Genomic DNA, 23,010 nt, shown 5'->3' on the forward strand with positions numbered 1-23,010 from the left:
CCTTGAACGCTGACTTAATTTTCAAAATAAAACTCACTTTTTGTTATCTTTTTTTTTTCTCTCTGTGTTTTTGTGTATCTCTGTATATGTCTGTTTTTTTTTCTTTACTGAGCGTGTGTTTTTATAATAGTTTTGGGTGTGAGTCTGGTGCTAATTAAAAGGAACGTAATGGAGTGGGAATAGGATTTAATTTAAATTTTAGTTGAGAATTTTAGGGTTGAGATAAAGAAAGAAAAATAGTAATATGATATTTAACAAATAAACAATAAAAAAATAAAAAAAAAGAAAGAAAGAACGAAGAGAAAAGAAAGAAACAACAACAAAAAAAATAATAAAAAAAGAAACATGTAAAAAAAAAAAGTAAGAAGAGATCGTGCAGAAAAATAAATAAATAAATAAATAGAATAAAAAATAAAATAAACTTAATGGGAGGAGGATTTTTAGGAAATAAGTTAAGGAAGTTGGGGGTAATTAGGATAAAGGTAAGGTAATTTGAAATTTTTAGGACTCTTCTTTTTTTTTATTTTTTTATTTATTTTTTTATCTACTTTTTCATAATATGTACGATTATTATTATTATTTTTAGACTAGTTGAAAGTTGAAAGATTAAAACAAATACATTAAATTAACAAGCTTTCTTTATTAAACTTTAATCATAAAGTGAGCTTATAATTTGTTGTAATTTTCAGTTTATTTATTTTTTCATTTATTTTAAATATAATCCTACTGAAATAATAATATTTAAGTATTAAAATTGGGTGTAAAATCCTTATGTTTTGGTCAAAAATTAGGTGTTCACAAAAACATCAAGTGCCCCCCTAATTACTCTTTCAACAAAATAATGTGTGTTACACTCAACTTACAATTCTTGAACAATTTTTTTGATATAATTCCATCATGCAAGTTGCACCTGGCCGTTTAAATCATATCTCTATTTCAGTACAACGAGAAGGGGTTTACGTATAAATAAAACATACAAAAACCAACAAAAATAGCAAGTAAACCAACAGATGTTTCTCCCCTCCAGCAATCAGTGCCTTAATGTCATGAACTCGAATCAAGTCAACTATCCTGCATGGGGCGTTGTCCGTGTCATTCACTTGGTGTTACAAGACCTTGCAATTTGAGCACTTATTTTATTAAATGAGAATCTTACTAAAAATATTTTTTTCATATTATTTGAGCACTTATTAAATTAGGATAGAATTAATTAATTTTTTTCCATTTTACCCCTACAATTAATATCACCAATCCTATATTGTATGTGCATTTTTTGTAACTCATTTCAATGTGCATTGATATAAACAAAGGGCAAAATAGTGAAGTCTTCCAATTTATTAATGATATCTTAATCACCGTGTAAAGTTGGAAGTGCCCATCTAATATGGGATGGAGGGAGTATAGTTTATGTATTGTTATAAAATTAGTAAAAATTGTTATAATATATTTTGCTCATAAGTGAGCTAATATAGAAACTTATTTGTCATTTGTCTTTTTAATTTCAATTTTAAATAGCAAATAAATGTAGCGATAAGATTGAGGATAGAAATGAAGCATATATTTCTAAATTTAAGTAAAAATAAACAGAGTAGAAGTAACATTAGGGTTATCGGTAGGACTATTCATTCGATTATTTTTAAAAAAATTATATCATTCAATTTTTCGGCTATTTTATAATGTATGACCAAAATTAAAATTTTAAAATCATCTCAATCCTTATTTATGTGATACAAGCAGTACAAAAATTAGTCTTTTTTTTGTTGTCTTGTAGATATTTTAAGTTATTATTTATTGTAAATTATAGTACTTTTTATTAAAGTTTTTAATAACATATGTTACTTTTTATGTTTGAGAGTTAAACCAACTTTTTTTTATATGTCTTTTAATTTTATATGTGTCTTGTCCTTTTCCATTTTGAAAAATCAATACTCTCTCCATTTTATTTTATATGTCATTTCTTTTTATAAAAATATATTAGTTATTCCCTCTTCTTATTGGAGCACATGTTGACTTGTGGTGAATACTTTGTAGATATTTTAAGTTATTATTTATTGTAAATTATAGTACTTTTTATTAAATTTTTTAATAACATCTGTTACTTTTTATGTTTGAGAGTTAAACCAACTTTTTTTTATATGTCTTTTAATTCTATATGTGTTTTGTCCTTTTCCATTTTGAAAAACCAATACTCTCTCCATTTTATTTTATATGTCATTTCTTTTTATAAATATATTGGTTATTCCCTCTTCTTATTGGAACACATGTTGACTTGTGGTGAATACTTATTCCCTCTTCTTATATAGTAATTGTGGTGAATACTTATTCCCTCTTCTTATATAGTAATATATATATATATATATATATATATATATTATTACTATATTATAGAAGAGTCTAGAAATGACTACCAATGGTCCAATAAGATCACTACTAATGTCCAATATATTTATAAAATATATAAGTGGGCCCCACCACCTTCCACTTAAATACTACATATTATATATTATTAATTACTATACTATAAATCACAACTAATATCCAATATATTTATCAAACTATATAAGTGAGCCCCACCACCTTCCACTTAAATACTACATATTATATATTAATTACTGCACTATAAATGACTTAAAATACTCCATATTATCTATTAGAATAATTAACAATTATTTGACACTTTAAATTCTATCAATGCCATATAAATTAGGATAAAAAACCTAACATATAATATTTAAATATATTTAAAAATAATATAAGTAATACTATACATTACAATAATTAACAGCTTAATTATTTAAAACTTATATAAAAAATTTAATTGACTCTCTAAATTCTATTGGTACCACATAAAATAGATTATATAATAAACATATATTGTTTGAAATTGACGAAAAAGAAACAATAAATTACAATAATTAATAAAAAAATAGTCCACTCCAAAAAATCTATCAATTAACAACATATATTGTTTGAAATTGACGAAAAAGAAACTATAAATTACAATAATTAACAAAATAAATCTCTCGACTCCAACAAATCTATCAATTAATGCCACATAAATTGGGACATGGCAAATAACATATATTATTAAAAAATTAGGTTCAAAATGTACTATAAAATACAATAATTAACAACTTAATATATTAAAGAGACATATAAAAAAGGGTTAATATTTGAAATTCTGCATCTGCCACATAAATTAGAACAAATAGAGTAATAAATATTATTTTCAAAATTATGTTAAAAAAAAGTACTACAAATCACAATAGCTAACAATTTAAAATATTTTTAAAATCATATAAAAATTTCAATAACTTCTCAAATTCCATAATATGACATAAATTTAAAAAAAAAGTGTTATAAATCATAATAAATAGTACAATATTTAAACTACTTTAAAAGCATTATAAATTGTAATAAATAATACAACAATTTAAATTACTTAAAATTTAACTACTAAAAATTTTTTTTAAAATGTATTAAAATTTTGGTTAATTGTCAAAACTTTACATGTGCCACATAAATTGGGACATGAACAGTCACACATATTTTTTTAAAAAAATTACATTAAAAGTATTCTATCAATTAACAACATATATTGTTTGAAATTGACGAAAAAGAAACTATAAATTACAATAATTAACAAAATAAATCTCTCGACTCCAACAAATCTATCAATTAATGCCACATAAATTGGGAGATGGCAAATAACATATATTATTAAAAAATTAGGTTCAAAATGTACTATAAAATACAATAATTAAGAACTTAATATATTAAAGAGATATATAAAAAATGGTTAATATTTGAAATTCTGTCTGTGCCACATAAATTAGAACAAACAGAATAATAAATATTATTTTCAAAATTATGTAAAAAAAAAAAGTACTACAAATCACAATAGCTAAAAATTTAAAATATTTTTAAAATCATATAAAAATTTTAATAACTTCTCAAATTCCATAATATAACACTTAAATACTACATATTATATATTAATTACTATACTATAACATATTATCTATTACAATAATTAACAATTATTTGACACTTTAAATTCTATCAATGCCATATAAATTAGGATAAAAAACCTAGCATATAATATTTAAATATATTTAAAAATAATATACGTAATACTATACATTACAATAATTAACAGCTTAGTTATTTAAAACTTATATAAAAAATTTGATTGACTCTCTAAATTCTATTGGTACCACATAAAATGGATTATATGATAAACATATATTGTTTGAAATTGACGAAAAAGAAACAAAAAATTACAATAATTAATAAAAAAAGTAGTCGACGAAATTGACGAAAAACAAATTATAAATTACAATAATTAACAAAATAAATCTCTCGACTCCAACAAATCTATCAATTAATGCCACATAAATTGGGACATGGCAAATAACATATATTATTAAAAAATTAGGTTCAAAATGTACTATAAAATACAATAATTAACAACTTAATATATTAAAGAGACATATAAAAAATGGTTAATATTTGAAATTCTGCGTGTGTCACATAAATTAGAACAAACAGAGTAATAAATATTATTTTCAAAATTATGTTAAAAAAAAGTACTACAAATCACAATAGCTAAAAATTTAAAATATTTTTTAAATCATATAAAGATTTCAATAACTTCTCAAATTCCATAATATGACATAAATTAAAATAAAAAATATATATATATTGGGCCCCGTGCTGACACGGGGTCCTATATCTAGTATATATATGATTGGCAAGCCTCTTCCACTACCAATGTGGATATCCACCTAGTCCATAGAATACATAATCTAATTGTCCTTATTAATTATCCATAATGATAATTGACTATTCACTTGACCAATTGACTTCTTATTAGACTTTTATTTCTTTGTAAAATAAATTATTAGAGTTAAAAAAAATAAAATAAAATTGTAGAGCATATCAGCTATTGTGCAATTAATGGATATGGTGAAGAATTTGCATTTTCAGTTTATTCTTAAAAAATTTCTTCATTAAAGTATGTCTTTTTTCTTTCGGTTACACATTCAACATACAAGTTGTTTATTTTATTTTTCCTTTTAAAAAAATTTATAATAAATTGGGTCTTTTCTACTACTCCTAACATCTTATAATAAATTGAGTCTTTTCTACTATCCTTAACATCTCCTTATAAATAAGTTTTTTCTACTATTTCATTTAATTATAATGTTCACAATTCATGAGTTTTCTTTTTCATCATCTTCAGTTTTCAAGTACTTCTTATCCCCCCCTCTTTTCTTACTTTTTAAATATTCATTTTTTGAGTCAAATAAAGATTTTGTGACTTATAACCACATTTATATCGATTATGTTGCGATTCAATATATGTATCGATTTGCAAATTTTACTAACATCAACTTATGAGTTACACTTATGTTTATTTTTTTATGTATGTTTTGATTTTTATTTATGGCATATAGTAAATCCAACAATGTATGTATCATTTACAATTTATCATTTGTAGTACAAAATTTATATTAAGTAGTTTAAAATAAATGTGCAGCGCACGTTCTCAAGACTAGTTATATTAAAAGTGGGAAGGTTTTATGGTCAAAGTTGGATTACGAAAATACCCTTAACTAATTTTTTTAATTAAAAAAAATGCATTTTACTAACTTTCTAATATCAAATCAATAATGAAAATCAAACTAGTCAAAATACATGATTAGATGTTACAACTTATCATTTTTCACTTTTTAATGAGTTTTAATTGTTAACCCTTATAGATTTTAAAGCTCATGAAATATTGAATAATTCTTTTGTCCTTCAAGAAAATATTATGTTAAGAACATTTAAGTGTAAAAATATAAATTTAAATTCTATAAACATAATAAATAAATAATAATTAGAATAAAAAAATAGAAGAGTGGTAAGCGTAAAGGTATGGAAGGTGAAAAGGCAAACCAATTGATTTCTCTTATTTCTTATATTCATTTGAATTGATTATGGAATAAATGACTCTTCTTTTTAGTTTTCAATATATTCTTAGCAGCTTCTTATGTTCTTCATTCTTCATCATCAGTGAAAAATTAGAAGGAAAATTTATTAATAATTATTTGGTTCCGTTTTGTCAACACAACAATATTCATCTATAAATTAGGTATTTATCTTTTTTCTCTATTATATTTGCATTTTTTTACAACTTTGAGGTACACAGTTTCTCTCTTTATGAATTGAACGTAAAAGGTCAATTTGTGTTTATCATCATATAATTCTTATGTAATTTTTATTTATTGGTTATTCTTTCTTATTTTGGTTAATATATTGCTTTGTTTAACTTTTTTCATTTTGTATGATATGTATATTTTATTCACGCTAGTTGGATTGATGTTACAAATGCTTTTACTTTTTATACATGAGATAAGCTTATATAAATTTTATACGGTAGTAGAGGTCAAACGTGTAACGCACGTTCCCAAGATTAGTAGTAGTAAAAAAGGGAGGTGGAGTTGTGGTAAAAAGTGACATTGAAAGTGAGAAGCTTCAATAGAGATGACAATGTATTTTTAAAGAAGAAGGAAGAAAGAAAAAGAAAAAATAATAAGGAAAAAAAAGTTAAAATTATAAGAAAAACAAGAAAATATATTTTATAGTAATTTTTTTGTAAAAATAAAATTATATTTGTTATTTTAGTTTATTCACGCTCTTTAAGAGAGTGCATACACTCTCTATGCAAAGTGGACGCTTTTCTTTTCTTAAAAAATGGCGAATTACATCGAATACGTCTTCAACCAAGCCTTTTCGTTCCGAAATCGAGAAAGATCACTCTGAAAAGTAAGCCTTTTCTTATTATACGATATCTTCGCTGACCTATCGCGTGGTAAAAAGAAGAAAGTATGAAAGAATAGTAAACGGAACACACCACAGAAAGATTCTAAATATAAGAAGTCCCCCTTGGATTCGAGAAGAAGGAAATGAAGAACGGGAACGAAACGAAATACAACATTTCTAGCTCTAGTTTCGGATGAGCTTCTCCCAATTATGTCTGGTAATATAATAGGGCGGCTTGCTCAAATGATGTAATAATATTCACTTCAGGATTGTTTAGGGAGTAACAGGACGCTTGCATAATTAAGGTATTTTTTTGAAAATTCGAAACAACTTCAGGTGTCACTTTATGCCTCTTTCCATACAAGATAACTATAGAAAAAAAATCATTTTAATCAATTTCTTCTTGACTATTGGTCAATCAGAAATATGTTTTGTAATTTCATGCTCAGATTTATTACATCATTGACTTTGAAAAAAAAACATTTCTTTTCCTGAATTTCATGGAATTAACCAACATGATGATGTCCATAAGAAAAAGACACATCAATAATGTCTTTTATCATTGACCAATTAAAAAAAAAAGAGGAAGAAGAAAAATCAGGTGAAAAAGACTCAAATTTTGCAATGGACACCTTACGTAAACTTTAACCTATTAGGTGCATTTTTTCATATTCAAAGACTTAAAATTAAGACTTCTAAAAATATAAAACTTAACACTTGCGATACACATGGAATTGTGACATGTGAATATGGTAGAAAAAAAACAAAGAAAAGTGTTCCTCATGCATAACACACCTTATATCATAATTATAGCTTCTCATACACTATATACAAACAATGTATGAGTAACTACACTATATACAAATTGTTTTGAAACTACAATCAAAATTTGTTTGAACGATATTGTTTGTTCTGATATTTTCTGATTGCTATAATAAAATGTTATTATAGAGAACATATAGTATATATAACATAAAATATCAGTTCCACATAAATTATGATTGTTATAGCATATGACTTTCATAGAGAAATTTGACTATAAACTAGAAAATTCTAAATATATGCAAAACAAACATGTAAAATGCAATTAACAACTTTACTTTATTTAGTATGATTGTAGACAGTGAAGTTTTATTGATAAATCCATACTAAATTTGGATTAAATCTTAAATTCACGATACGTTGACCAAGTCAAATTATTGGTTAATAAAGTCGGATTAATATTTATGTCAGAATTATATGACTTAGATCAAGTCCAAATAACATTTGGGCCAGTCCATTAAATTGACAAGATGAGCTCAACTCATATCCTTCAGGCCCAGGGTCAAAATTGCTTGGACCAACATACCCCTAAAGTCCTAGCTCAAGCCTATATAAAGAGGTCTTCATAAGACCAAAGAGACATACACACATACATACACACAGAAATACATAGTTGCTCTTCATTGGTGATCTGCAAGTCTTCCGCATACAAAGAAGTCTTCGCTCCAAGTATTGAGCCGCAAGTATTCCGCCAAATCAAGAACATCGGTGGAGAGAAGAATCAGGGGATTACATATCTTTTTAAGAGATTTTATAAAGATTGTAACCTTCGCATTAATTCAAATACAAATATTATTGTTTGCTTGCTATTTTTCTTTTCCTGTTTACTGTATTTCAGGATTGAAACTTTAGACGCTTACAAATTGGCACGCCCAGTGACACAATCTTTACCTCTCATCTCTTCTCTTCAAGACAACCAAAGTTCAAAAACACCGAGATGACTTTCAAGAAGATCAACTCGAAATCCACATCTGCATCCAAATCTGGATCTACATCCGTATCCACATCTGGATCAAAATCTTCATCTGCAATGAAATCTGCATCGACATCGAAATTCGTATCTGCATCTGCAAAAATTGATGCATCCAAGTTTTGCATTGATGTCGAAAACATCCTCGATGTTACTGCGGGAAGCATGGGACCTATCACAAGGAACCAAGCCAAATTGCTAGGACAACAAGCCTTACGAGTGCCGTCAGAATTTGCTACTGTTTTTGGTTTGTCTCCAAAACATGTGAAGTCTCCTACAAAAGCTGCAAAGGAAAACATTGCTGAAATGGTCGAGAGGGTTCTTGCCCAATTGAGCCCATCTGCATACGAGAAGTCCTTCACTTCGGCTGACAATGATGTTTTAAGTACGGGATCTACCCCGCGTAACATGTTTTCATCTCATGTTAAGGAAAATCAACGCTACTCTCCGCCACCTACTATGGTAATACACACAATGGTGACTAACACTTCATCCGTAGAAGAACAACTTGTGAGATTGATAAGAGCTATTGAAGGCTTGACCAAGTATGTTCAAGATCAAGATGCTCGAATTGTTAAGCTAACTGATAGGGTGGAGGGCATGATGGATGAAGAATCCAGCCACGCACCTGGAAAACGTCCACAAGTCCAAGAGACAGTCATCGCCCCACAAAGCATGTTGAATATGCTAAAGAGATCCAAGTTTCTTCGGAAGAAACGATCCCGATCAAACAAATCAGGGAGTTCATTATGGGTACCATTAAAGACAAGTACGAGGTTGCTACAAAATCCTCCTTGATATATGCAAGGCCATACACTGCAAGGATTGATAGTTTGAAAATGCCTGCCGGTTATCAACCTCCAAAGTTTCGGCAGTTCGATGGTAAGGGAAGCCCAAAGCAACACGTGGCGCACTTCATTGAAACCTGCAACAATGCTGGAACATACGGCGATTACCTCATCAAACAATTTGTTCGCTCCCTTAAGGGCAATGTTTTTGATTGGTACACAGACCTTGAGTCTGGTTCCATTGATAGTTGGGAACAAATGGAGCAAGAATTTCTCAACCGCTTCTATAGCACAATACGTACTGTAAGCATGGTGGAACTTACAAACACACGTCAGCGAAATGAAGAACCAGTCTTTGACTTCATCAACCGATGGAGGCATGCAAGTCTAAACTGTAAAGATACACTTAGTGAAGCTTCAGGCATAGAGATGTGCATTCAAGGTATGCATTGGGGTCTCCGCTATATTTTGCAAGGCATAAAGCCTAAAACTTTTGAAGAGTTGGCCACTCGCGCTCATGATATAGAGTTGAGCATGTCATCGATTGGAACTGAATCACCACCTGTCCACGAACTCCGCAAAGTCAAAGAAAGGCAAGAATTCAAGAAAGTGGGAAAATATTTGCCAAAAACTGAAAACAAAGAATCCATGAACGTCAATGCCTCTCATGTGAAATTCACCACAAGGGTGGGCAATACGCAGAGTGCAAAAACGAATTCTTTTGAAGGAAGGACAAATCAAAAGCTCACCTTGAAGGAAATGCAGCGGAAGGACTACCTATTTCTTGACTCAGATGTTTCCGCAATCTTTGATGAACTCCTTGAGATGAAACTTTTTGAGTTACCAGAGATGAAACGACCAGATGAAGCAAAGAAGAGTGATGATCCAAAATACTGCAAATATCACCGGCTGGTTGGACACTCTATCGAGAAATGCTTTGTCTTCAAGGATAAAATCATGGACTTAGCTCGCGAAGGGAAGATTGAACTTGAAGATGAGAAATTGAGTTCAAACCAAGTCAGTATCGCTTCTGGCTTACTCAATCCGGTCATGACCTGCAATTTTGTTGAAGGAAATATGGAGCAAGACATTCCAAACACCAATCAGACAAGAATGATTAAGTTTGGAGACTTCGAGCCCATTGAAGTAAATAATTTGTTATCTCTTCCTATACTAAGTGATGTGGCTTCTGTAGGAGAGGGATCGACAAGACAAGATGAAGACCTAGTAGATGATCTTGATGATTGGGGCTGGACTCTTGTGACTCGCCGTAGACGCAGAAAAGTGAGTTCGTATAAGGATTCAACAAAGCAACACGCCAGGGAAAAGATGGTAAGGAGACCCAAAACCAAAACTTTGATTGTGCATTCAAAGAAGAAGGAAATAAAGGTGCACCACTACCAAGAACTGCGGAAGACTTATTTGTAGACAGTGAAGTTTTATTGATAAATCCATACTAAATTTGGATTAAATCTTAAATTCACGATACGTTGACCAAGTCAAATTATTGGTTAATAAAGTTGGATTAATATTTATGTCAGAATTATATGACTTAAATCAAGTCCAAATAACATTTGGGCCAGTCCATTAAATTGACAAGATGAGCTCAACTCATATCCTTCAGGCCCAGGGTCAAAATTGCTTGGACCAAAATACCCCTAAAGTCCTAGCTCAAGCCTATATAAAGTGGTCTTCATAAGACCAAAGAGACATACACACATACATACACACAAAAATACATAGTTGCTCTTCATTGGTGATCTGAAAGTCTTCCGCATACAAAGAAGTCTTCGCTTCAAGTATTGAGCCGCAAGTATTCCGCCAAATCAAGAACATCGGTGGAAAGAAGAATCAGGGGATTACATATCTTTTTAAGAGATTTTATAAAGATTGTAACCTTCGCATTAATTCAAATACAAATATTATTGTTTGCTTGCTATTTTTCTTTTCCTGTTTACTGTATTTTAGGATTGAAACTTTAGACGCTTACAAATTGGCACGCCCAGTGGGACGAAGCCGCAAATATTAAAGCTTTTTTGTTTGTAAGCGTCTAAAGTTTCAATCCTGCAATACAGTAAACAGGAAAAGAAAAATAGCAAGCAAACAATAATATTTGTATTTGAATTAATGCGAAGGTTACAATCTTTATAAAATCTCTTAAAAAGATATGTAATCCCCTGATTCTTCTCTCCACCGATGTTCTTGATTTGGCGGAATATTTGCGGCTCAATACTTGGAGCGAAGACTTCTTTGTATGCGGAAGACTTGCAGATCACCAATGAAGAGCAACTATGTATTTCTGTGTGTATCTCTCTCTTTTGGTCTTATGAAGACCTCTTTATATAGGCTTGAGCTAGGGCTTTAAGGGTATTTTGGTCCAAGAAATTTTGACCCCTAGGCCTGAAGAATATGAGTTGGGCTCATCTTGTCAATTTAATGGACTGGCCCAAATGTTATTTGGACTTGATTTAAGTCATATAATTCTGACATAAATATTAATCCGACTTTATTAACCAATAATTTGACTTGGTCAACGTATCGTGAATTTAAGATTTAATCCAAATTTAGTATGAATTTATCAGTAAAACTTCACTGTCTACAAATGCCCCCTGCTTCGAGGCTTGTTGGGGTGCTCAATTTATCGAACTTGTAAAGACAAGCCTTGAAGTATTTGTGAAGCAAATGTTTTTTTTTTTCGTAGTTGATCTTTCAAGAAACATTTGAAGCTTCATGAGAAATGACTATGCCGATATGTTGATGTCAACATTTACCAGAGTCTTCATGATAACATTCTCTAATTTGTAAGAGATCATTTGACTTTCGGTTGTTTATCAACTCATTTTCGACTTGAAGTGTTTCGAGCTCATGAAGACTTATCGCATGACATTTCTTCATAGTTTGGTAATTTTATTTGGGTCATCAACTACAAAACGACCGCCAATTCGATGAGCAAGGATTGCGTCTACAAGCTTGACTTGGTGATACAGAGCTTGTGATTTCGACAAAAATTTTAGGCGCTGCTTTCTTTGGGGTTGAATGCCCTGCCAGTTTTTTTTTATGCCCATGTAGTTTCTAAGAAAACCTTACCATAATTTGGTTTCTATGAGATTTACATAACTCGACTTCTTTGGAAAGTTTTCATAATTTGATTCTTATGAAAACTTGCCATAATTTGGTTTCTATGGAATTTCCATAATTTGATTCCCATGGAAAATTTCCATAATTTAATTCCTATGAAAACTTACCATAATTTCCATAATTTGTAGGAACTAAACTTTCCATCATTATAAGTTTCCATAATTTGTAGGAATCAAATTGATGTCTCCATATTTTGAAATCTATATATACCCACATTCACCCGGTGATTGTATATCGCATTGCCGCATCGTCAAGTTCAATTGAGACCTTCTCTCTCAACTTTGATTTTCGTCACCCTTTTTCAGCTCAGCGCGACTTTGGTAGGAAATTCATATCTCATTGTAGGGATATTGAAATCGTGATCCGTTTGATTTTCCAGAAATTAGACTCATAGAGCTACAATATATCCGAAAATCACGATCAGACAACTCTCGGATTTACTCAGGTGATTTTTTGAACTCAGACTAAAATTCTGATAAACTGAACGCATCAGCTTTGTGCGACTTCGCGGAAAAATTCATATCTGGACGTAGGAATAACGAAATCACAAGCGGTTTGCGGTGTTGGAAAGTAAATTCATAGGGCTACATCATATACGAAAACCAGGATTAGATTGCATTTGTGTTGATTCAGTTTTCTATTTGAAATCAGCCGTTCACCAACCGCAAAAATTTGAGGCTACCACCTTTAGTTTGGACATGTTCATACGAAACTGAACTTTTTCTTTTGTTTAATTTTTTTTTTTCTGCAGATATTTGATAGAGAAATACGACTCCGATCCCGCAACATGATGCACTTCCGCGACCGAGATTCGCCGCATCCTCTTCTTGAAATAGTGGGCGACGACCAACAAAATCTGAATGCCAAAGTTCTACTTTTGGAAGTTCAACCTCCTGCTATCGGCGTCTTCTCCCCTGTTAGTGGAGCATATGATGAATCTCTTCTCCTTAAAGAATGGTCAAAAATGGATACCAATTTGTAAGCGTCTAAAGTTTTGTGAATATCATGCTAATTCTTTCAAATGAAAATTCAAGCACCCAGAGTTTGAGCTGACTTTGAAGACAAATCTGTATTAATCCGTAAATCCTATGGACGTGATTTTTATATGAATTGAAGATCTCAAAGTTGTCTTTCCAACAAAAAAGGAAGCTCATTATTTCGGCTCTCCTACTCCACGTTATGAATTTTCTTCCACATGTGCGTAAAGCTGAAGAAAGCTGAAAATTCAAGCACGAGGATTTCGAGCTGACTTTGAAGACAAATCTGTATTAATCCGTAAATCCTATGGACGTGATTTTTATATGGATTGAAGACCTCGAAGTCGTCTTTCCAACAAAAAATAAGCTCATTATTCCGGCTCTCCTACTCCACGTTATGAATTTTCTTCCACATGTGCGCAAAGCTGAAGAAAGCTGAAAATTCAAGCACACGGATTTCGAGCTGACTTTGAAGACAAATCTGTATTAATCCGTAAATCCTATGGACGTGATTTTTATATGGATTGAAGACCTCAAAGTCGTCTTTCCAACAAAAAAAGGAAGCTCAGTATTCCGGCTCTCCTACTCCACGTTATGAATTTTCTTCCACATGTGCGCAAAGCTGAAGAAAGCTGAAAATTCAAGCACGCGGATTTCGAGCTGACTTTGGAGCCAAATCTGTATTAATCCGTAAATCCTATGGACGTGATTTTTATATGGATTGAAGATCTAGAAGTCATCTTTCCAACAAAAAAAGAAGCTCAGTTTTCCGACTCTCCTACTCCACGTTATGAATTTTCTTCCACATGTGTGCAAAGCTGAAAATTCAAGCACCCAGATTTTGAGCTGACTTTGAAGATAAATCTGTATTAATCCGTAAATCCTATAGACGTGATTTTTATATGGATTGAAGATCTCGAAGTCGTCTTTCCAACAAAAAAAGAAACTCATTATTCCGATGCTCCTACTCCACGTTATGAATTTTCTACCTCATGTGCGCAAAGCTGAAAAGTTAACGTTTTGTTGCTATCCTCGTATAAACTCTAGCTTATGGAGTCTTTTTTTTTTAATAAGGAAAAGGGGCTCGTGGAAAGAACAATCAAAATTCAAGAGGAGAAAATTCTTATTGAAATATAAGTCACTATTTTATTGCTTAAAAAAAAAAAAGAACCACTACACCACAATGAGCGAATTAGAAAATCCTAAGCAAATAAATAAAAAAAATTAACTACGGAAAAAGTTTGAAGCTTATGATTTCTTGGCGACTTTTCTAAACTGCTCCTTCTAGCTTGGCTAGTCTCTCAACTTCATCGTTAGACATCACATTATTTGCCTCAATGGTATAAATCTCGCCCTCCGTAATGGTGACATTCTCTTGACTTTTGGACAGCTTCTCTTGATATTTGTTAATGAGCGCGGTCACTTTCTTTTTCTTGTAAGTCAAGGCTTTTAAGTCTTTCTCCACATCTGCTAGAGTTGCTTAAAGTTTCTCCATGGATCCATCCAACTTTTCATGTGCCATCTTTGCATCATCGAGATGGGCGTTGCGCATCAGAGAGGGCCTTTTCATGCGATTCTCCAGTCATCTTTGATGATCTTAAAGTATCATACTGTGCGTACGACTTGAAGAAATTCTCGACAAGATCCTTCAAAGAAGAGATATCAAGTGTGGTTCGTCGTCGAAGCCGCAACTGCAAAAAGAAATAAAATATAGAAGAAAGATATTTCATGTGTGATTTTTCATCAAAGCCACAACTCTAAAAGAAGATGCTCCGCGCCGCAATTGTAGAAGAAGATGTACTAAGTGTGGTTCATCGCTAAAGCCGCAATTGCAAAAGAAGAGGCACGAAGTGTGGTTCGTCATCAAAGTTGAAACTACAAAAGAAGAGATATCAAGTGTGGTTCGTCGTCGAAGCTGCAATCTGCAAAAAGAAAAAAAAAATCATGTTGGTTCTTCATCAAGGCCACAACACTAAAAGAAGATGATCCACATATGATTTGTCATCAAAGCCACCATTGTAGAAGAAGATGTACTAAGTGTGGTTCATCGCTAAAACCGCAATTACAAAGGAAGAGACATCAAGTGTGGTTCGTCGTCGAAGCCGCAACTGCGAAAAGAAAGAAGATATTTCATGTGTGGTTCGTCATCAAAGCCACAACTCTAAAAGAGGATGGTCCACGTATGATTCGTCATCAAAGCTGCAATTGCAGAAGAAGGTGTACTAAGTGTGGTTCGTCGCTAAAACCGCAGTTACAAAAGAAGATGCACGAAGTGTGGTTCATCTCAACCAAAGCAATAATCGCTAATTTTTTTTTGCACCAAATGGTTCCTCGCCAATTATAGATTACACCTCACATTTTTTTGGTCTGATATTGAGACTTTTTGCGGTCCATCATAAACCTGCAAGAAAAAAGGAAAAGTGATGTGTCTCACGGTTCAAATTGCACGAAGCTTCAAATCGACATGGTGAAAATTATGGCATATGCTCTCGTGCTCGTCATGATGAATGTGGTCCTATTGGCTCAAGAGTTTTATGTTGTCTCTCCATGTAGATGATGACAAAATTCTCAATCAATGCAGAAATCAATATGCGGCTCTTCGGCGAAGATGCAGAGAAGTGAACTCATGGATGTTGTCCAAAGTCAATTGGATTGCTAAATTTAAAAATATCAATTTTGGTGAATTCATGAGATCTTTGAGTTTGATTTTTGGATAGGTTGTAGACTTAAGAGTCTATTTTCTATTGAATCAAGTCGGTCTTCTAGCTCTCCTACACCAAGATGCAAACGTTTTGGTGAGACTCCACAATCTGCAAAACAATAATGACAGAATTGAAGACCAACTTCAAAAATTAATTCTCGTCAATCCATGAAGAATTTTACCTTGATTTTTGGATATGTTGTAGACTTTGATGTCTAGTTTCTGTAGAAACAAGCCGTTCGTCATTCGGATTCTCCTACACCACGATAGAGACGATTTGGTGGGGCTGCATAGAGCTATAAAAAAAAAAGACAGATTTGATAGCAAACTTCAAAAATCAATTCCCATCAATTCAGAAGGATTTTAATTTAGAATTTCGGATATGTCGTAGCCCTCTGAGTATAGTTTCTGGAACATCAAACGGATCATGATTTCGACGATTCTACAACAAGTTATGAATTTTCCACCACGGGCGTGCTGTGCTGAAAAAAAAAAAAGTGACGAAAATTGAGTTTGGTATGCCTCAAGTTGACAAGAATATGTGTATTTATAGAAATCAAAAGTACATAAATTGTGTTCCTACAAATTATGAAAAAAACCATATTTAAAACAAAATTATGGTAAATTTTCCTAGGAACCGAATTATGGTAAGTTTCTATAGGAATCAAGTTATGAAAAATTCCATTGGAATGAAGTTATGGAAAATTTTCATTGGAATCAAATATGGAAAGTTTTGGAAGACTCAAAAAAAAATAAAATTACGAATGCTTCAAGCCTTGTCTTTAAAGGTTCAACAAGTTGGACACCGCAACAAGCCTCGAAGCAGGGGGCATTTGTAGACAGTGAAGTTTTATTGATAAATCCATACTAAATTTGGATTAAATCTTAAATTCACGATACGTTGACCAATTCAAATTATTGGTTAATAAAGTCGGATTAATATTTATGTCAGAATTATATGACTTAAATCAAGTCCAAATAACATTTGGGCCAGTCCATTAAATTGACAAGATGAGCTCAACTCATATCCTTCAGACCCAAGGGTCAAAATTGCTTGGACCAAAATACCCCTAAAGTCCTAGCTCAAGCCTATATAAAGTGGTCTTCATAAGACCAAAGAGACATACACACATACATACACACAGAAATACATAGTTGCTCTTCATTGGTGATCTGCAAGTCTTCCGCATACAAAGAAGTCTTCGCTCCAAGTATTGAGCCGCAAATATTCCGCCAAATCAAGAACATCGGTGGAGAGAAGAATCAGGGGATTACATATCTTTTTAAGAGATTTTATAAAGATTGTAACCTTCGCATTAATTCAAATACAAATATTATTGTTTACTTGCTATTTTTCTTTTCCTCTTTACTATATTTCAGGATTGAAATTTTAGACGCTTACAATGATGATGATATATGTAAACTTAAATGAGAAGCTGAAAATTCACATAGCCGACCCCAACTTATTTAGGATTGAGGCGTACTTATTGTTGTAATAAGTAACATCACTAGATGATAAAATTTGTAAAAGAAGTAATCTGAAAACATCAAGTGCCCCCCTAATTACTCTTTCAACAAAATAATGCGTGTTCACTCAACTTACAATTCTTGAACAATTTTTTTGATATAATTCCATCATGCAAGTTGCACCTGGCCGTTTAAATTAGATCTGTATTTCAGTACAACGAGAAGGGGTTTACGTATAAATAAAACATACAAAAACCAACAAAAATTGCAAGTAAACCAACAGATGTTTCTCCCCTCCAGCAATCAGTGCCTTAATGTCATGAACTCGAATCAAGTCAACTATCCTGCATAGGGCATTGTCCGTGTCATTCACTTGGTGTTACAAGACCTTGCAATTTGTGCAACCACTCGACGTATTGACCTTGCTCCTTCTTGTGTAAGTGTAGTAAGAGTGAATCTGCGAAACTTTTATCAACTCCTCTTGCTTCTAGATATTTGTGGAGCTCATCTCGAAGTCTCTCATCTGATGAACTAAAAAAACTGAAAATGGAACACAACAAAAGGAACTCATAATTCATACATATTTGAAAAGAAATCTGATGCAAGAAACCGAATAGGTCATTCTTTAAGTAAATGCAACTGGCGACCCTTGAGATTGTCACAAAATAAGCATCTCGAGAATCAGGCAAATCGCTCTATTGGAGCAACAAAAGGTACACACAAACATCAAAAGCATCTCGAGAAACAGAGGAGAAAATTGCTAAACAGGAAGCAATGAGAGCAAAAGAAAAGTGACATGGAAAACATGTGTTTGCAAGAACGTAAAAATAGAGGATTACAACTATCTCCTTTGATTCGAGCAAATAGATACTATACAAAGCTTATAGTCGTGAAGTTTAGCAGCTTCTTTTCCACCTCCTGAGAATGCGATTTTAAGCTTTTTATAGAGAACTCAAGAGGGCTGACCTTTCATGACTTGGGGTACTCAAGGTGGGCCGATAAGAGGACGCAAACAGCTCAAACTCGAGGCACAAATTTATAATCCAATTCGAAGGATATCTTCATGAATTTGCTGTAATAAAAAGCAGTAACAGTATATATAAACTAAGAAATGAATTTATTGTTCCCCTAGCTGACAGGATTAGACGATTGAATACCATCTATGAGAACAGTTGACAAATGCAAGAATGCTCTAGCAATTTTTGCCATACTTATGTGAGCTTAAAATTTAGAAGTATCGAGCGATCGTAGGTCCTTACGGGATATGCAAGGATTATAATGTGGTGATAACTTTGCGGTGAATAATAATATATAATTGTTATATTGAGAACAATAAAACAGTGTTTGTTACATGGTAAGGAATTGTACTTTTTTTTTATATAAAGTAAGTAACAATTTTATTAAAGAGATTGTACACAAAAAATGCCTGTACACAAGTATTCAAAAAAGTAGAGAACCTATAAAAAGATATGGTTTCCTAAAGACAACACCCAATTCATTTAAAGAATAATACATGAATTGTTATATAGAGATTGACCATTTTAAGGGTAGTCTTATTTCTAGATACTCTTACATTGGTAATTTACGTATTCTTATTTCAAGGTAGGGGTACGGCTGCGTACACACCACCCTCCCCAGACCCCATTTGTGGGATTACACTAGGGTAACTCACATAAAATAATATCATCATGCCGGAATTATTTTTCCATATACCGAAAACCAGACAACTCATCAATGCATTGAGACTGAAACTCCTTCTAAACCTATGAGTCCAAAGGCTGAGCTCTCACTCCCCAAAAGCCAAAGTTGTTCTAAATTGCTTCTACCGAAGGTGAAAGTACCTGATATAGGGACCTTTGTGGGCTGAAGAATCAAGGTCTAGTGATGCAATGTAGTTCACGTTTTGAATTTCAACGTCACAACCATCACCAACTTGAGCAATTGCCACACAATCAAACTGTAGCAAGGATCTCAGACCAGGCTTCTTCACACCTACTTTCATGAAAGCGTCCCTGGGAAATTTGGCATTTTCATTAGAGCCCTCAGCACCCAAAAAAGCAGAAACAGCAACTTCCTCCCCTGACTCGCATCTCCTGCGTAGAACTACGTCTTGGGATTGTGGTGAATCCCAGTCTACAACAAAATCTCCAAAGCTACTACTTTCATCATTCTGTTTAAATCAGAAAAAGAAAGCAAAACTTAAGAAGTGCTCAGATTTCAAACTATAAATTGCAGTTAGTTACTCATATCACGGTGGATGAGATTATAATAAAGTGATTTCAAGATTTCAGCTTCAATAGACAGAACTAATTTGTCTTTGAAAGGGAAAAAAGACAACATAGAAACAGATTAATCAAATTTTGTATGAGACATCTAGTGGAATGCAGCCATCATGAACACAAACATTTCTACCCCAAATAGAATTCATACCTGTTTTTTTTCTGTCCCTCCGACAAAGGAAACCTTTTATATTTGATGAAAGGAACACCTCTGTCATACTCCAGACGACTTTGAGGAATACTTAAGTGAGTCATCTCTATGATATTGGCTTTGGTTTCCTAGTGGTTTACTGCCCTTCAGATAGCTATTGTTTTTCTCTCCGTTACACTTGCTTTAACTTGATAGCATCTTGATGCCTTTTTATTACTAACAAGTTGTTTTTACCCGTCTAACAAAGGGATATTTGAATGAGTACTTCATTAATTATGATAAAGAGTATGCTAAACTGCTGCATCAGACTAACACTGAGAGTATGAAAAAGGATAAAGTAAAACATTACCATTTGGGTTATCTGATCACATAAAAATATCAGTTTCAACCAATCAACTTTTGAATATATGAACCCTTTATTTCCTTAAAAAATACAATCTCAGAGGATTCATCATAATTAGACTATCTTGGTGGCACCCAAGGGTGTGGCAATGTAGTGGGTTGAGAACGTCTCAGGTTCAAATCCTAGCAGAGACAAAAACACTAGGTGATTTCTGGACAACTTACGAATTTGAAAAAGGCTTCATTAGGAGACAAGTCAAACTGAACAACCTGGGAAAAGGAACGGTCAACTTTCAGGACATATGGTAGTTGAAGAGGTATTCTAGATACTTGTCAATGAGATGCTGATACATTTTTCCTTCGGGGACAATGGGGAGTGGTCCTGTTCTCCTACCCCTACAAGTTTGGCAGTTATTCTTGTTTAACAAAGACTGAAGCTATTACACTATGATACAACGGAATAATCTCTAGTTAGTGACAGAGAGGTTCACATCTCTAACCAGTTGAATTCAACAACATCAACAACTAACCCTCAATTCCAAACTGGCTGGGGTCAAAACAATCGGAATTCAGGTAAACAACTTTAAGATGGAACTAAGTTGAGAGATCTAAAATATGGGAATATCACATACGAAAACTCTCCATGCAGTCTCTTTTTTTCCTGGAATTCAAAAACAACCGTAGAAATCATGTATTCGGCTAGTAAACATGCTTAGTTGTTCACAAGACAACTCTAAATCAGAACAAACCAAAACACATGCATTTTGGTCAAATCTGGACATGGAAATTAACTCAAAATGAAAAAAGATAAAAGGAAAACAAAAAGAGCTAGCTGAAATTTCATATGATTAGCAAAGATCAGTTAATAAAGAAGTATTATTTACAATAACATACACATATGAACAGCTACTACCTGCAAGAATAGCTTCCGGTACCCAGAAAAGCTTATAAGCTATTTTCCCACTCAAAAGTTGTACTTTACATTGAACATTATTTCAAATACTTTTTGCAAAAAATATAACCAAATACAACTCCATCTTCAACTTCGATTCCTTGAATTCCAAAAAAGTAAAAATATTTGGAATCTACCGCCCAAACGACTGACAGAGAAAATGGACTAAAATTTAAAGAAGTATTCTTTACAATAACATGCACATATGAACTCCAACCAACTGCAAGATTAGCTTCCGGTACCCATATCCAAACTAGTAAAGTGAAAAAAACCACCACGTACGAAAAATAACAAGGAATCTCCACAATGATAGAATACTCAATAATATTAACACAAAAATAACTACCACTACACCTCAGTTCCAAACAAATTGAGGTCAACTATACGAATCCTCACTGACCATGTTACTACATCTAAACAATACAATTATTCCCCCACCTCCACATCTTCCATTTGTTTTTAAAAAAAAAACCATTTTGAACCCTTTCCATTTCAAACTCAAGCAACACCAAAATTTGGGTGAAAAATTATCAATACAAGTTCCCATAAAATGGACCAAAAATACCAGGAAAAAACTATAGTAGAACTCCACAATAATAGAATACTCAGACAAAATACTGAAACAATACAATACAATGATTTCTACAACCCCACATCCGTCTACTTGTTACACTATTGTGATTAAGACCCGTTCAACCATAAAAATGAATAATTTTTCACTTTATTTGAAATCAGTGTCCGGCCATGAAATTTCAAATGCTAACTAGTTATATTTCAATTTTGAAAAACAACTTATAAACTGTTTTCAAACTCAAAAAGTTGTACTTTACATGAACATTATTCCAAATATTTTCTTATTTACTGCAAAAAATATAACCAAATACAATTTCATTTTCAACTCCAACTCCGTAAATTCCAAAAAAGCGAAAACTTTTTGGAATCTCCACCCAAACGCCTGACAGAGAAAATGTACTACAATTCAAAAAAGACAAGATCAAATAAAATATAGGGTACCCAACTTTGGTCGGATTTGTTGTTGCGATACTAAATTTTCACTCTAGACTATTTAATATCGTATTTTTTATCCCTGAACTATTTAAATAGTCTAGGAAGGTAATAGGTTGTCATGAAAGTTTAGTATCGCAACAACAAATCCGACCAAAGTTGGGTAATTTTCAGACCCTTATCCCTAAAAAAATACCCACTAACCCTTTTCGCATAAACTTCATAAAAACATAAAATTGGCTTTCAAAGAAACAATGTAAAGATAATCTCCATCAAATGGAGCCAAAATACCAAGAAAAAAAAAGGGATTTTGGAGCAAAAAAAGAATGTTACCTGAAACTGTTTAGCTGAAAACTCATGGTTAATTTCAGATTGCAAAACTTTGAGCAAATCCAAATCTGCAATAGCTTTACGAGCTTGCCGTAACACTGCTGGAACTTTCCTCATCACCCACAGGAATATTGAAGAAACAGAAACTTCAGGGGATTTGAAGAAACTGAAAATTGCACAAATAACCAGTTTGAGGACTCTATTTAAGGTATAGGCACTTTTGCAAATTTAGCTACTTTTAATGTTTGACTTCTCTAAAAGTAAACGATTTAGAAATA

General features: G+C 32.3%; 1 protein-coding gene across 3 annotated transcripts; it reads right to left on the reverse strand.

Moving 5' to 3' along the window:
• Positions 1 to 800: 800 nt before the first annotated feature.
• On the reverse strand, positions 801 to 22,900 carry LOC125857056 (uncharacterized protein At2g39795, mitochondrial). 3 transcript variants are annotated; one of them, XR_007445587.1, is made up of 4 exons: positions 22,736 to 22,897; positions 19,515 to 19,843; positions 17,857 to 18,213; positions 801 to 910 (listed from the first exon to the last, which is right to left on the reverse strand). XR_007445587.1 is itself a non-coding variant. In XM_049536725.1 (4 exons), the coding sequence occupies exons 1-4, from the start codon at positions 22,847 to 22,849 to the stop codon at positions 1,093 to 1,095; spliced, it is 618 nt and encodes a 205-aa protein (XP_049392682.1). In that variant the 5' UTR covers positions 22,850 to 22,900; the 3' UTR covers positions 807 to 1,092. The 3 variants fall into 3 exon arrangements, 2 of the variants coding, with proteins under 2 accessions (XP_049392682.1, XP_049392683.1); XM_049536725.1 differs by having other exon boundaries at positions 807 to 1,115; positions 18,062 to 18,213; positions 22,736 to 22,900; XM_049536726.1 differs by lacking the exon at positions 801 to 910 and having other exon boundaries at positions 17,700 to 18,204; positions 22,736 to 22,900.
• Positions 22,901 to 23,010: the final 110 nt, after the last annotated feature.

Source organism: Solanum stenotomum, chromosome 2 (genome assembly GCF_019186545.1).
Source record: "Solanum stenotomum isolate F172 chromosome 2, ASM1918654v1, whole genome shotgun sequence".
NCBI lineage: Eukaryota > Viridiplantae > Streptophyta > Magnoliopsida > Solanales > Solanaceae > Solanum > Solanum stenotomum.